Source organism: Emydura macquarii, unplaced genomic scaffold, assembly GCF_026122565.2.
Source record: "Emydura macquarii macquarii isolate MOO-44397 ecotype Brisbane River unplaced genomic scaffold, CSIRO-AGI_Emac_v2 contig_1230, whole genome shotgun sequence".
Taxonomy (NCBI): domain Eukaryota; kingdom Metazoa; phylum Chordata; order Testudines; family Chelidae; genus Emydura; species Emydura macquarii.
The window spans coordinates 13,951,150-13,965,574 of NW_027131367.1; the positions used below are offsets into that span (position 1 = coordinate 13,951,150).

Below are 14,425 nucleotides of genomic sequence, written 5' to 3' on the forward strand. Positions count from 1 at the left end.
CGCTAGGCACTGCACAGCCCCAGGTGAAGCATAGGAAGAGAAGCAGAGCAGCCGTTACCGCTCCATGCAGGTTTCAGGTGAAACAAGGGACTCTTCTGTCACCTTCCCACGTCTCGGTGTGTCCCGAGGCCTGGCAGGAGGCTCACCTTCTGTGCCTGCAGCTTGTAATTGATCTGGCTTGGCCCATCCGTGGTCTTGACCTGGTGCTTGGGCAGATTGTTCATCCAGAACATCATGTTCTCGTTGGAGTTCTGGAACTGCTGGTAGGTGAGGTTGGTGTTCCGGAGGGTCTTCTCCCTGGATAGGTGGGGGTTGGGGGGGGGGGGGGGGGGGGGGGGTTAAAGGGGAAGAAGGTTTTCATGTGCAAATTGCTGAAGGGACACTGGCAATGTTACCAGGTGAAAACCAGGATAACGAAAGGGGTGGTGGTAGCTGGCCAGCAAACAGGAAGGCTTGGCTGGTAGCACCGTTCCCGAATGCTAAACTGCATTATCCTCTTCAGCCACAGCTGGCGACATTTGTAACACACCTTACGTGAGAAACAAGGCGGGTGAGGCAATATCCTGTATTGGCAAGAGAGAGAAGCTTTGGAGCTGCACAGAGCTGGGAAAGACACTCCCAGCATCACAGCAAAATGCAGGGGGACAGATTGTTTAGCATAAGTAGTTAGCACCCACTGTAGGTGTTGGGTGGGTTTCCTGGGAGGCGGAGGACTGATAGGTCAGCTCTAGAGTGATGGCCTTGGGAACAGAACTCACCCGCACGTGAGTTCATTCGAGCGCGTCCGGATTGCCTGGTTTCACTTCCAGAAGCTGAATCTGGCAGCGTAAACGCATTACTCTGCTAGATACGGATGCGTGCACAGGAATTTAAATTGGACTGCTTCTGGGAGGGCATGTTCTGTGACCCTGCCATGGCCCCGTGGCCAGAGGAGCTCTCTGCTCCCACTGATTATTGGGGGGACCCAGGCCCCTGCTTGTCCCTCCTTGTGCATGCCCCTTGCTAGACACTAAAAATCATGGACTGAACAGAGACACTGGATTTATGGCTGATTACAACAATCTATAATCCACTAATCCCCTCTTTTTGTCCTCTGAGAGCAGAGGTGTTAACAGGCCACGTACGTTGAATGGTCCCTTACAGGACTGCCGCTAAATCACATGTTCCCCCTCGTGTTTTGCAGTGACGCTGGGAGTACCTTTCCCAGACCTGAAGAGCAGCTCTGCATGGCTCGAAAGCTGGTCTCTTGTCTCTCTAAGACCCTGGGACCGACAGCTACAACTGCACTGCTCACCTTACCGGAGCACATACCTGCTCTCGCTGGCTGTGCATGAAAGGATCTTATGGAGAACACATCGGTGTATCAGTCTCTAGAACGGAAGCTCTACAGCTAGTCTGTATCTGGTACAGGAGCTTGACCTGTTAGGAGTAGCTGGTGTGCACAAGGAGTTCATGACAGGAGTACACGAGGTGTACAAGGAGCACCCGGCAACAGCAAGACAGACAGACTGTGATTATGGAGAAGGGAAGTTTTAAAGTTAGGAGGCTGCGTGCCCCTCCTGCTGTGTGCACGAATGACTCTGCAGTTGTCACCAGCACAGCTACAGGGGTGAGTGGTAACTGGGAGAGGAGGGCAGGAGCCAACAGCCGCTCCGCCAGCATTCTCCCCGGCTGTCTGACCGCAGAGACAAAGCCTGTACTGTACATAAGAGGGCCGAACAGCATCCCAAACTATACTGGCCCAGGGGAATTGGACTGAGGTCCTGGGACAAAGGCGAGTCCAGATGATCTCCTGAGAATGTCCCGAATCCTCAAGCTGGCCCTTCAATTCAAACGAGTCAGGTAAATTTCAGTTTGGAGTTGGACCCGACCCTCATCTGGCTGGTCCTCCCCAAATGCCAGCCCTCCCTCCCCCTGGTCCCACGTAACAGGGGCTGTGCTGCTCACCGGTGATCCAGCTGGTCAGCTACAGCATGGTAGCGGTCGTTAAGGAGCTGCACCTCCCGCTTCTGCCTGGGGAGGTCTGGGCAGAACTCCTGGAAGTTGTTCTGCACAGCGCTGCAGCTGTGCTCAGCATCCTTGAGGGCACGGTTCAGCTTCAGCACACAGTCTTCCCGGGCGACCAGATCCCGCTTCAGTCTCTGGGAAGGGAGCAGTTGCTGGATTAGCATCGGCCGTTCCGCTCGCACCGCCTACTGAACTCCTCTCCCGGCCATGTAATGCCGTCGGGGTCCCAGAGAGGGAGTCACTGGCTCAATGGGGCAGAAGAAAATGAAGGGAGAGTCTCTTCCCCCGCCCCCCCAACATCTTCATCATCAATTGCGATGGGGAAATTGATACAGAAAAAATCCACTGTGGGTTTGTGGGGGGCTTGGTAGAATGCAAACGTTGCTGAGTGCAAGGATGGCTTGCGGACATTGAGGGAGGGACAGATGTTGGAGGGAGGGCTTGGGGAATCAATTGGAAAGCTGGGGAAAGAGAGAGAGACAAAGGGGCTGGCGTGGGTGGGGTCAAGAGAGCTGGAGGCATTATGGAAAGAGTCAATGTGGGTAAAAGGGGAGTTGATGGTAGGGCAGAGAGACTGGGGCTGGGACATTCATAGGTGGAGAAGGAGCATTTGTGCGCTAGGGCAACTGATTGTGGGGCACTGGGGTAGATCGACGAGGGGAGTGATCGGTGAGGTACATGCAGGTGGCTTAGATGTCTGGGGTGGGAGTTGGTTCTTATAGAGACTGGGACAGATGTATCATTTTATCAACCTACCAATAAACAGCTTCTGAACTGGTGCAAGTGATTTAGTCTGCAGACACCAGGGAAGCTCTTTTAGAGCAGTGTTTCTCCCTTCCCCGCTGGAGTGTGGGTGTGGGGTCCCGAAAGGCCATCAGGAGGGTTGCGAGGTATTGAAAATGTTATTACAATCTAGAGCAGTGTTTCTCAGTTGGTGTTCCGTGGAACCCTGGGGTTCCGCGAGATGAATTTCAGGGTTCCGCAAAAAATTGAAACCGCGCCACCGAAAGCTGCTGAAATCACGCCGCCGAAAACAGCTGACAGTGCGTGCCGCCGAACAGCCGATAGCGCCGCCGAACAGCTGACAGCACCTGCCACCGAACAGCTGACAGCGCCGCCGAAAACAGCCAATACTGCGCCGCCGAAAAGGGGAAGATGTCCCGGATTTTTCAGCGGAGGGTATCGCATGGCCCTGCAGAAGTTAAAAAGGGTTGCGTGGCCAAATTTAATTGAGAAACACTGATCTAGAGCGCAGAAAACCTTGTGCCCCCACTCCCCGCATGCCCTGACCTTTCAACGTCAGTCTCCTCTGCCAGACACACACATCAATTACACAGGCCTAGCACTGCTCGCATTGATCTGCTTTTCTACTCTTACATCTACGGAAATCTCAGGAGTTTTGTGAAAATTTTCGACTTCAGAGGAGAGGTTGCTAGCCTGAAAAAGGTTGAGAAATGCTGGTCTAGATGAATGAGTCAGTGCCCACTATGAGAGACACGACCATCCAGTTCTCTTATGTTCACTAACAAGGGGGTAAACTCAGCCCCCGTTAGAGGATCCCATCCCTCGCTGTGCCTGTTCTCCTTGCTATTAGAAGCCAAAGGCTCCCTCACCTGCAGCTCATTGGCACGATCCTGCAGGGCGTTGGGAGAGGCTGGGATGGTGCTGTCCTGAGCCAGCTTGGACTCAAAGCTGCTAATGATCTCGGCCATGTTCTCTATCTGATTCTCCAGGTTCAGGGATGCCTTGGATCTGAGGAGACAGAGATGGTGGAACATGACTAGCTCCAGAGGACACACATCACTCCTCTCCCCTCTCAGTGTCTGCCCTGGAATCAGGCTTCCAAGTACTAACTGCAGGGGACTCACTCGCACTGCACAATGCAGACCATTAAGAAGTTGGCCTTGAAAACGCACCCGTCTTTGACACCCCACCCCGCTTGGCTCCTGAGAGCTGCCTTAAAGAACAGAATAATGAGCCCGAGAAGAGGTCAGGCCAGGTGAGTCTGTCTGCCCTTTGGGCTGTTCTAGGAGAAATTTCAAGCCACAGCACCTGAGTCACCTTGCTGTGTTTTTACAAAATGGAAACATCGCCTGAACCCCTGCACATATTCACACTGGGCTGCAATCCCAGTTTGCCAGAAATCTGTCTCCTGATTGTTATCAGTGCAGTACAGTGCTTAGCACAGTGTGTTCTTCATCTCATCTGGGGCCGCTAAAGCAACAATACAAAGATTGGCAGGTTTGTATTTTGTTAGAAACTTAAAAATGGTCCCATTGTGCAGAAAATTTCATCCTATTTTGTGAATTTTCCCTGTGGAAACAGGCCTCTTTTCCAGTGAAAATGAGCCCACCTGAGTTTAAAAAAAATTTCCAAACTCAAAGTGCATCATTTCACCTGATTTTGATTTAAAAAAAAAAAAAAAGACCCTTTATTTATTTGTACAGAAGAGTGAAATCTGAGGTTCCTCCTAAATTGCCCAGGACAAAATACGAAAACATTTGCGAGTGGAACTTTGTAGGACTTTGCTCAGCAGTTTCATACAGCTAAACTCTTACCAGTCTGGGGCTACTGTCTCCACTTACTTCTCATCGTACAGGCTAGACAGCATCTTGACGTCATTGTACTTGTTCTTGACGTTGTTCAGAGCCACGGGGAGCTGAGAGGTGGAGGCGCCAGTGGATTTCTTAGACAGGAAGGCTTCACACTCCTTCTGTACCGCTTCCTTATCTGCCCCAATGCCCTGAAGTCTCTTTGTTGTTCCCTAACACATCAACAGAAATTACCAGAGTCACTGAACACACAGAAGCTCAGAGTTAAGATGACACGATACAGGGGGGATCTGCTGGGAGGCCTTGGCCGAGCCAGGTTGGGAACACGTATCCACAACCCAGAATGGATCATAGCCAGAGATGGGAGAAAACCAACAGTGTGAGTCCATCCCCCTGCAAGGGCGGGACAGAGACCCCAGCAGAAGACGTAATTGGCACTGAATTGACACTGAACCAGATCTTAGCCCAAAGAGGGGAGAGAAACTCAGGGGTTATGCCAGGAGCACATTTGTCTTCTCAAATCCCCTCCCACAAGGACCATTCCTAAGGCACAGGGAACACCACTGGTTCAGCAGTGGAAGTGCCTGGATTTTCCCCTGCCGCAATCTCCTCTTTTCTGAGCGCTGGAGCCAGCGGATGTCTCTGCAGCAGCAGCAAAGCTCTCTCCTTTCCTCTTTGGAGCGGTGGCTGCTCACGCCTACATGGTTTCTGGGTCAGCTCAATTCTGCTCCAACTATCGGAGCTGGTTACCACGGACAGCCAATTCTCTGTGCTCCTCAATCCTCACCTCCTGGTCCTTCATCCTTTTCTGAAGGTCCTCTGTCGGGGCACTGTGGCTTACTGGAGACCTCACCCGGCTAAAAATCTCCTTCTCCACCTGGACCAAGTCCCCATCAATCTTATTCAGCTTAGTGAGGAGCTGGTCAGCTTGCGGGTCATCTGGGACAACAGTGGGACTTCTGATAGGCGCTGGAATGACAATTGACGTTGAGTCAGTGCAGTTTCCCCTCTGCCATCCTGTTCTCGGTTATCTTAACCTTTCTCCCTACAGCTCTGATACACAGGCCCTGCGGCTTGGCTCTCAGCTAGCCCTTCTACTGAGACACCCCCTGTAAACATCCGCTTGTAAACATCTGCTGGGCAAGGCGGGCTGTATTTAATCCATAATGTGGGGTTGGACACAGGTTAGGAGATGTCTCCTTGTGTGGAGCACAGAGGCAAAGTGGCTTGCCATGGGTCAGTGGCATAAGAACGATCATACTGGGTCAGACCAATGGTCCAGCTAGCCCAGTATCCTGTCTTCTGACAGTGGCCAATGCCAGGTGCTTCAGAGGGAATGAACAGAACAGGTCATCATCAAGTGATCCATCCCATCGGCCATTCCCAGCTTCTGGCAAACAGCAATCCCCACCTAGCCTGGCTAATAGCCACTGATGGACCTATCTGTTATAGTCTTGGCCTTCACAACACCCTGTGGCAAGGAGTTACCCCTTTTTCCAGATCATTTATGAAGATGTTGAATAGCACTGGTCCCAGGACAGGACTCAGGGATGCAGTCCTCTCCTCTAAGCACTAGACCCAACTGCACCTGCATGCAAACGGGGACTGGTGCTTCTGCATGCCCATGAGTGCCCACGTGTAGGAGGTGGGCATCCTGCTGAGACACTCACGTTTAAAAACTGAGCCTACAGCACTCACTGACTGTATCTTGTCCACTCAGCAAGTTTCAGTAAAGTAAAATGAAATGAAACCAGTCATCTCGCTTTGAGGGGTAGCTTTGTAATGTTAAACTAGAGAGCGGTTCATAACCTGACCTACCCTGCTGGATGGGCTTAACTGGCTCCTTCTGGCTGCTTTTCAGGGAGCTCTGAACTGTCGCTCTCTTCTGCTTGACTGTGTTCAAGTCACCTTCCAGCCTACAAGCGGAAAGAAGGGAAGCCAGCATCACTCCCAGCACAGGAGTTAACAGGAATAGAAACTAACCTGCATAAAGCATGCTTGGACACCTGTCTGGGAGTTGCTAAGCCAGGGACAGAAGCCTCACCTGACACATTGCAGTTACCTGCTCCAGGGAAGGCGTCGCTTAATTACCTTCAAGCAGGTTTAACTGGAAGTCTAACTGCTCCCAGTGCTGACACAGTTACTCTCCTGACATCTGGAAATGGCAGAATCCTGATTTGCAAGAATGCTGTGACTTCAGGTGAAACTGGGAATGGGAGTCCCACCCAAAGCGAAAAAGAGGGACTGCTGAAAAGTGACTTTACATAGAGCAATTTGCAAGGAAGGCCCTGGACTAATTCCTGTTGCTACAAAACAGCATGTTAATAAACTAAACACAGTCATCCATCGCCTTGTGTAGACGGCATCGAACAGGAGAATCCTTCAGCACGGTGATGACTACGCCGATTGCCTCGTGAGAGGCCCCCACGACACGTTCTCCTGCCTATTCCTATGCAGGGGAAGTAAAAGCTGTGAAGTGTGCTGGAATGCAATGCAAACAAACGGCTGGTTTACAGGCCTCGGGATAGAAGGGTAGCAAATGTCTCTGAAGGCAGAGGATGCGTGGGGGGTGCACACGGGGTCACATGACCCCCCAGATTTCTGCCTTCCATTGGGCCCTGCTCCCTGAAATGCTCATGTGACAGGGCAGAGCAGTGGCGTGTCTCCCTCGTGGAGTCAATGGCAGTGAGGCAACCCCTTTGGAGCGCAGGGGGCGATCTCTCTTCCACAGCAACCAACAGTCGGGGGGAGGTGGTGCCCCGCCGCGTGAGGTTGGCTCCAGCTGGCTGGCGTCGCTGCCGAGTGCCACGGGAGAGAAGGCAGCCTTCTGATCACCCGTGCACTGCAGAACCCGGCCCTAGCTGTGCATCCCCATCCGTTTCTTACTCACAGCGCCGGTTCCGAGTCCCCACGTGGGCTGGGTAACGGGAGGGCGGGGAAGCAGCTCCTGACACCACACAGCACAGTTCCAGTTTGGGGCCATCTCAGTGCGGACAGCCAGGCCTACAGAGCTGGGCACATGGGGCCTACCCCTAAGGCCTCTGTCCATCCGTGCTGTGCCTCCTTCCTGAGCAGCATGTGCGGCAGACAGACAGACAAGGGTTACGCACAGCACAGCTGGCCCCCTCCTCGCTCTGTCAGATGAGGGCATTGCTGCGCGGGCTTGGCCCACAGTTTGAAAACCTCTGGTAGATCCAGAGGGATGCATGCCCCCCTAGAACCTTTAAATTGTGGCCCCCCACTAGCAACAGTTATGCATCGCCTCTGCCCGAAGATATCAGTAAAACAAGTTGCTAGAGGTGATTCAACAGGGGAAATACATCTTCCAGGGCAGTCGTGTGGCGTTACGCAAGGCAGTATTTTGCAAATTTTAAAATCAAACATTTTTCACTGCATGTGAAATTCACCAGCACCAAGGAGGGACAGGAATTATTTAAGGGGATACTACTGGAAGGTAATTGGGAGGAATGAAATAAAGGCGGTGGGTACCATTTTCAAAAGTTGCATTGATTTAATTCAGTCTGTTCAGCAGCTGAGTTAGTTAAATAAGTGCACTCCCCTTAAGTGGACACTCTTAAACTGACTTAAGAGTGTTGACTTAGCTTCATATCGGCTTACTTTAAGTGGGTAAGGAATCAACTTAAGCTAAAGCAATATAAGGCACTCAAACTGATTTAGAAAAGCCCACACAAGGGAGCAGAGAGGATTTAACTAAATCAGTTTCTAAACAGATTTAGTGAAATCGGTGCAGCTTGTATGTTTAGACAGGACATGAGACAGAGAAATGTAGGCTGAATGTCATGAAAAACTTCTTACAGTGAGGTTTGTGGACTGTGGAATATCTCCCCCAAAAGAAGCGATAGAAACTCCATTACTTGGGGGCATTTAAAACTGGACAAAGCACTAGAATAATGTATAATGGGGAACAATCCTGCATTGGCAGGGAGAAAAAGTGGGTGACCTAGAGATTCTTTTTTATATCTTTGCTGAAGCATAGTAAAGTAAACGCCTAAATGAACACATGTGAAGACTGGAGTGAGGGTGTATGCAAACCTCTCTCTGGTTCATATTCCCACTGCGCACTCACCTGTTAACTCTGCTGATGGCCTCCGGGTCTGGAGGAGGTATGAAGAAGCAAGCAGCAGGAGCTGTCTTTGTCTCCCCAGTACTGCTCTGCACCACCCAGTTCTCTTGGTTGCTGTTGTCTTTCAGAGTGTACTTCTCACCTCGGCTGAGCTGCACCTGGGAGGAACAGAGAAAGGACTCGATTCCCCAGCTCTGACTCCTCAGCACCTGCATTTTCAGGGCTCCTATTTAACTTTCAGAAGTCTCCGAACAAGACCAAACTCTTTGCATTTGTCAGAGATTTGTGGTCCGACTGTCCTCAATGCTCCGATCTCATCTAGGAAACTCAGCAGCCCAACATTATCCCTGGGAGACCAGCGTGGCTAGTTGGTGTGAAGACATAAATCAGCATATACACGTCTATGGCAGAGCAGACACCGGGGGCTTGAGATATACGCTCCTCACTGGAAATGCCTCAGCATGTGGGCCTATGTTTCCCATCAGGTAGGAGGCTGTTTTAGGTTCGCAATTGGCTCAGGACCCCCTGAACAGGATCGCAACACTCAAAAAAAGGATCATCATCAGCCCTGGAGCTAAGAAGGGGAGCCGCAAATGAAGCCGACCCAGGGCACAAGCCTGGATGAAGACAAAAGTTGCCAGTGTTGTCAACAGGCATTTCTCAGTGGTTTAATGGGCCTGGGACAATGAGTATGTTTGGATTTAAACTACAGGCAATTTTCACCAATGAAGACAAACTAAGGGGAATGGTTCCCAGTGCCCAGGTGCTGCCGTGAGGGGCACATTGGAAATTCAAAAGCAGACAACCCCGGGACTACATTCCAAAGAGGGATCGGGTCCCATTGCTCTCCCAACAGTAACGACGTTCCCTTACGTCCCCCGCGGTCCAGTCACAGAGGGTGTCCAGGATAAGCGGCTGGGAGGGACAGGTTCTGCGCAGTTTCAGGGGGCTGATCTCCGGGCTCCTCCTCTTCAGCTCAGCGATGCTTTTCTCGGCTTGTTTCACGGCCTTCTCCTCATTCTAAACAAAGGGAAGATGGAGAGATTCCTGCCAGGGGGCGCGTGGGTGAGCAATGCAGCCTCGAGACTGCGTGGCAGCAAGAGTCTCATGTTTGGGACCGAGAGGTGGTGGGTACATTGGGACTATTCATTCAGACCTGTGGGGTGGGGTGGGGGACAGAGCAGAATGCCTGTGGGGAGAGAGCTGTAGCAGAACAAATTCAGCAGCATGACAGGAGCTTCCACTGACTCGCTAACCTATTTCTCCTCTGCTCCCTTCATGTTTTTCTCCTCTACCCTTTCCCCTGCTCTCCTGCAGCTCAGGCCAATTCTATGCCTACAAGGGTGACCTGGCCAAATTCCAACGTGGGCAATTCTATTCTGCCTCCTGAAGTCTCCCTTTGTGGATTCAGCTGAAGAAATGACTCCTCTAAAAGCTGGTGCAAAATGGCTGCCACATTCTACCCTAGAAACAGCTGCATTTCAACAGCATGAGCTATGTCTGTGTGCACACTCTGCGAAGAGGGCTGGCTGGTGTGGGGTAACAGGCTCTCTACACATGTAAAGATATTATGATTAATAATTTGTCCCTTTTCTCCTCTCGCCGTCCCCCCTCCACCTTTTTATTTTCCTCCATTCTTCTCTCTCATCCTCTGGTTTTCAAACTTTCTACCTCTCCTGTTCTCTTCTCACATACATTTTGCCCTGTCATGTACCAGGGGCTTATGGGTCGGGCTGGCCAGAAAAGAAGAATTCCATTTTACAAAAACTTGTGAGGTTTCAGAATTTGTTTTCATGCTGCATCGGAACAAATCTGAGACCTTTGGAAATGTACTCGAGTGAGAAAGTGACCCCTAAATAGCCCGGCAGGCAGGGCACTCACTGCGGATGTGGGAGTCCCAAGTTCAAGTCCTTGCACTGAACTTCAGGACTTGAACCTGTCTCCCCCCACCACCCAGGTGAGTGCCCTGATCACTGGCTTTTCAGGGGGTTTTGTGCTCTCTCTCTCTGCTTTTGACCAGAAATTCCAACCTGGGCCTGAGAAACCTTGCCAAAGAAAGTTTCATCTTAACTGATCCGTTTTCATGAAAAGTTTTGGTTTTGACAAATTGGCATTTTCTGATGAAAAAAAAAAAAGTAGCGTCAAAAAGTTCCTGATCAGCTCTAGTTAGGAGGGCTTCTACCCCATGCTGACAGCAGCCCATCAGTCAGAAACTTGCCCATCTTCCTCCCTCTTATCTGACTGAGCAGTGTCACCTCTTCAATGCACAGAGTCTTCTAAAGGCGCCTTCACCCTTTTCCCCGTCTTCTGATGGGGAGTCTCTCTACAAACTATCTACTGTAACACCACCACCAGCACCTCTGCAGGGACCGTTTCCCACCATGCCCACTCTGTGCCTGAGACACAAGACACCGCTGGGCCTTATTAGCACCCCCAAATCCCTCCCCAGCAGTCCTCACCTCCAGCTGACGTAGTAAATCAGACACCACCCCTGGACTGTCTTTGTTGAACTTGCTGTATTTTGTATCCAGGTCGGAGTTCAACTTCTTCAGGGACTGGCTCACAGCGTCAGCATCGTCCTGGAACTGAAGACACAAGCCAAAGGAGTCAGAAGATGCTGGGGACCACGAAGGCTGGGCATCGCCATCTCTGTACTCATGAACTAAATCCTACTGTCGATCCTCACAGCTCAGCCTAACCCATGACTCCTTTGACTCTAATCACTACAGCCAAATAACCCTGATCTGCTGACCTCAGCATCCTCATCGAACACGCATGTCTACCAAGGGCTGTTAAACCAGCCAGAGTGACCCTGGTTGGTGGCATTGCAGCAGGCACCATGTCGTGACGTTCCCAGATCTAGTTCAATCCCGGGGAGACCCCATGGGCAGTGCCATGTAGGGGCAGGGCGAGAGCCCCTTCACACATCAATGGAGAGTTTCAAAGTGGTGGTGTTTTTGTCCGTCCTGGCGACATGGCTGGAGAGCCTGTAATGCCGCTTTTGAATACAGCGAGGGACTGAAGGAAGGAAGGCCAGATCTTTGTGAGATGATGAATTTTCAAACCATTTTATGCTCAGGATTTGGCGCTGACAGCGCATATGGAATACCGCTAGCTACTCCAAGTCTGCTTGTAAGAGGGTCCAGGTTTCTGTGTACAGGTAGCACACAGGTTTGATAGACTCTGAACTTTGTCTCAGTGGAAAGCCCTTTTTGTGTCCGTGCGCGAGACACGGACTTCATGCAGGAGGCAGCGAGACCAATGAATTGAGGAACGTCAGATTTGCTGCGCTGTCTGAAGACTACCTGCAGCCTAGGTAGATGAATTCATCAACGTTCTCTGTGGTGCTCGGTTCCACCTGCACTGGGCGCTCTGAGAACCTATTCCGAGGTTCTGGACCTTGCTCTTCTTCCACGAGATGTTCAACCCTGTAGTGAGGCTGGCCTCTTGGAGACCTTGGAGGGTGGGGCTGAAATTCTCTGACTTCTTCACAAGTAGCGCAGCGTTGTCGTCAGAGTCTCGCTCCAACCTTGATTCCGACATGCGGAGCGGCAAGTCCTAATATTCCAGGGGTAGCTCGACAGAATAGTGCGGGGGCCAGACTGCATCCCTGCCACACACCTGAGGTTGTGTAGAAGCACGGCGAAAGCCATGAATCAAGGTGCATCCTTGCAGCTATGATGGTGTGAAGATGGTGCACCAGATTTACCAGAACATCGGAAAGCCAGCTCCTTTCCATGCAGCCAAAGTGCTGACGTGACGACTGAATCAAAAGCGGATTTGACATCAATCTATGCCGTGTGAAGTGAGCGGTTAAACAATATTATTATGAAACGTATGTGACAATGTTGCATGTGGGTTTATGGATGTCCCTGATATTTTGCTTTAAAGTCTGCGACTAAAAGGTGTTTAAACCAGTTATGTCAGGGGGAGCTGAGAAACTGGTTTTCGCCTGACAAAGGAAAGAGGCTAACACCTCAAACCAGGTGTGGCCAAATTCAATGGGCTATTCATTTTTATCAAAGGTTGCAGGAAGAGAACATTTACATTGTAAAATTGCGGCCGAAAGCATCCCATTGGAATACACCAGGCGACACTTTAATCAAGACTGGTGTGGCAGGGAGCTGACACACAGTTCGATCGCCAGCAAAGCTCTCTCTTGCTGAGACGGAGAGGGAACACAGTGGCTCACAGCTCTGCATGTCCCCAGCAGCGTATTCCAGTGGGATGTCGAACCCTGACCCAGACCAGATGCAAGCAAGGTTCTCCCCAGACTTCCCCATCATCCAGAAGACGCTCACAGCATGACGTCACGTCCTAGGCCAATGGGGGCTGAGCCTGCTTACCCCATGGGTAGATCCCGACCAAATGACAAATTTTACACCCACCCTTGCAAACAAATTCCCCGTGGTAAGGCATTGTGACCTCCTTCCCTCTGCTGGACCCACTTTACCTTTTTGTAGCTCTCCACGCTCTTCAGCTGACTCTCCTGGCAGATGCATAGGTTCAGGAAATTCTGCCACTCATTCTTCAAGGCTTCCTGGTGAGCCTGCAGTGGGACAGAGGCAGTTCTCACTTGTGTCCTTCTAGTCTTAATCCCCCCAACCCTTGAGTTTCCTCTCTGCATCTCCTCGAGTCCCAGAGATCACAGCAGCAGGTAGCAACTGCTGCTGAGAATTAAGAGAGACAGCAGGGAAAAAACATTCAAAGTCAGAGCATGAGCCTGCAAGAGAGAGCAAACATCCACCACCTCTCAGCACTTACAATTTTACACCCGTTTCTAAAAGGGCCTCAACTCCGACTCCACTCTCGTGGATGCAGATTGGCATCCATATTTAAATGCAGGTGCATAAACGTATCTGCAGTGTTGAAATCATCTGTGAAAAAGATGGCCCTTAAAATGAGCATCATCTCTAGTGCATTGCTTCTCTCAGGACTGGCTGCATTGCTCTCAGATTCCCCTGGGTCTGGAAGAGGCTGTCAATGCTCTCATCCCTGGAGGAGATACTGTGATGCGGCTGATGAATGATACACATGGAGGAAGGAACACGGCAGCTCTAAAGGAAGGGTGAGAGGTCAAGAGGACCTTGTGACCCCACTTCAACTAGTCTAGCAAACTCTTGTTTCCCTGATTCGCAGGGAGAGGACTTCCTCTTCTCCTGTGGCCTTGGTTGGGTTCAGATGGGGGAGGCTGAAGCCCACATCCAGTCCCCTGGTGTCCACACCATATAAAATAAGGCCTTATTCATCTTTTCAAGATGGACTTATTTTTACGGATTCTCTCTCTTACGCAGGAAAACTCAACCCTTAGACTGCGGCAGATCCAGCTTTTAGAAAGACAGCCTTCCAGAGTGGGCCAGGACTGTGTTCTCAGTCGTATGGCCACAGGAAAAACCTGCTCGATGTGAATTAAAACCGGCCCCACAGACCACACCATACTTGTGCAACTAGCCTGTTCCCTGCCCTGGGAGGGAGCAGCTGCTGAGGCAGCATTCAGGACTGAAGGCTGACTTTCCCCGGTGTAACCTTTTCTACAGATTGACTTTCTGCTGCATCTGATCGTTCAGCATATTGGAAAATGCAGAGCCCAACGCAGCCATGAGAATGTTGGGGCTCAATGCAGCAGTGGTGGTGCAATTGACACAGCGGGTGTGAGCTGGTCAGAGAGCGCATGCGTGTGGAAGTGGCACAGAAGGGTGACTTGCACTGACTTGCTATTCAGTGGGCGTGCAATACGGATGTACATGATGTGCCGGGAAGACAGACAGAGGGTGTGTAGCAG

The 14,425-nt window shown here is 51.1% G+C and overlaps 1 protein-coding gene across 1 annotated transcript in view; it reads right to left on the reverse strand.

Annotated features, from left to right (window-relative positions):
• Positions 1 to 14,425, reverse strand: part of EVPL (envoplakin) — a 28,398-nt gene that overhangs the window by 6,965 nt on the left and 7,008 nt on the right. Inside the window, exons 8-17 of the mRNA XM_067547589.1 lie at positions 13,097 to 13,192; positions 11,103 to 11,228; positions 9,517 to 9,663; positions 8,647 to 8,801; positions 6,378 to 6,475; positions 5,347 to 5,528; positions 4,593 to 4,771; positions 3,621 to 3,759; positions 1,948 to 2,141; positions 147 to 297 (exon numbers count right to left, since the gene is read on the reverse strand). Of these exons, the coding sequence (XP_067403690.1) occupies positions 147 to 297; positions 1,948 to 2,141; positions 3,621 to 3,759; positions 4,593 to 4,771; positions 5,347 to 5,528; positions 6,378 to 6,475; positions 8,647 to 8,801; positions 9,517 to 9,663; positions 11,103 to 11,228; positions 13,097 to 13,192 (1,467 nt within the window). The remainder of the gene's footprint in view (positions 1 to 146; positions 298 to 1,947; positions 2,142 to 3,620; positions 3,760 to 4,592; positions 4,772 to 5,346; positions 5,529 to 6,377; positions 6,476 to 8,646; positions 8,802 to 9,516; positions 9,664 to 11,102; positions 11,229 to 13,096; positions 13,193 to 14,425) is intronic.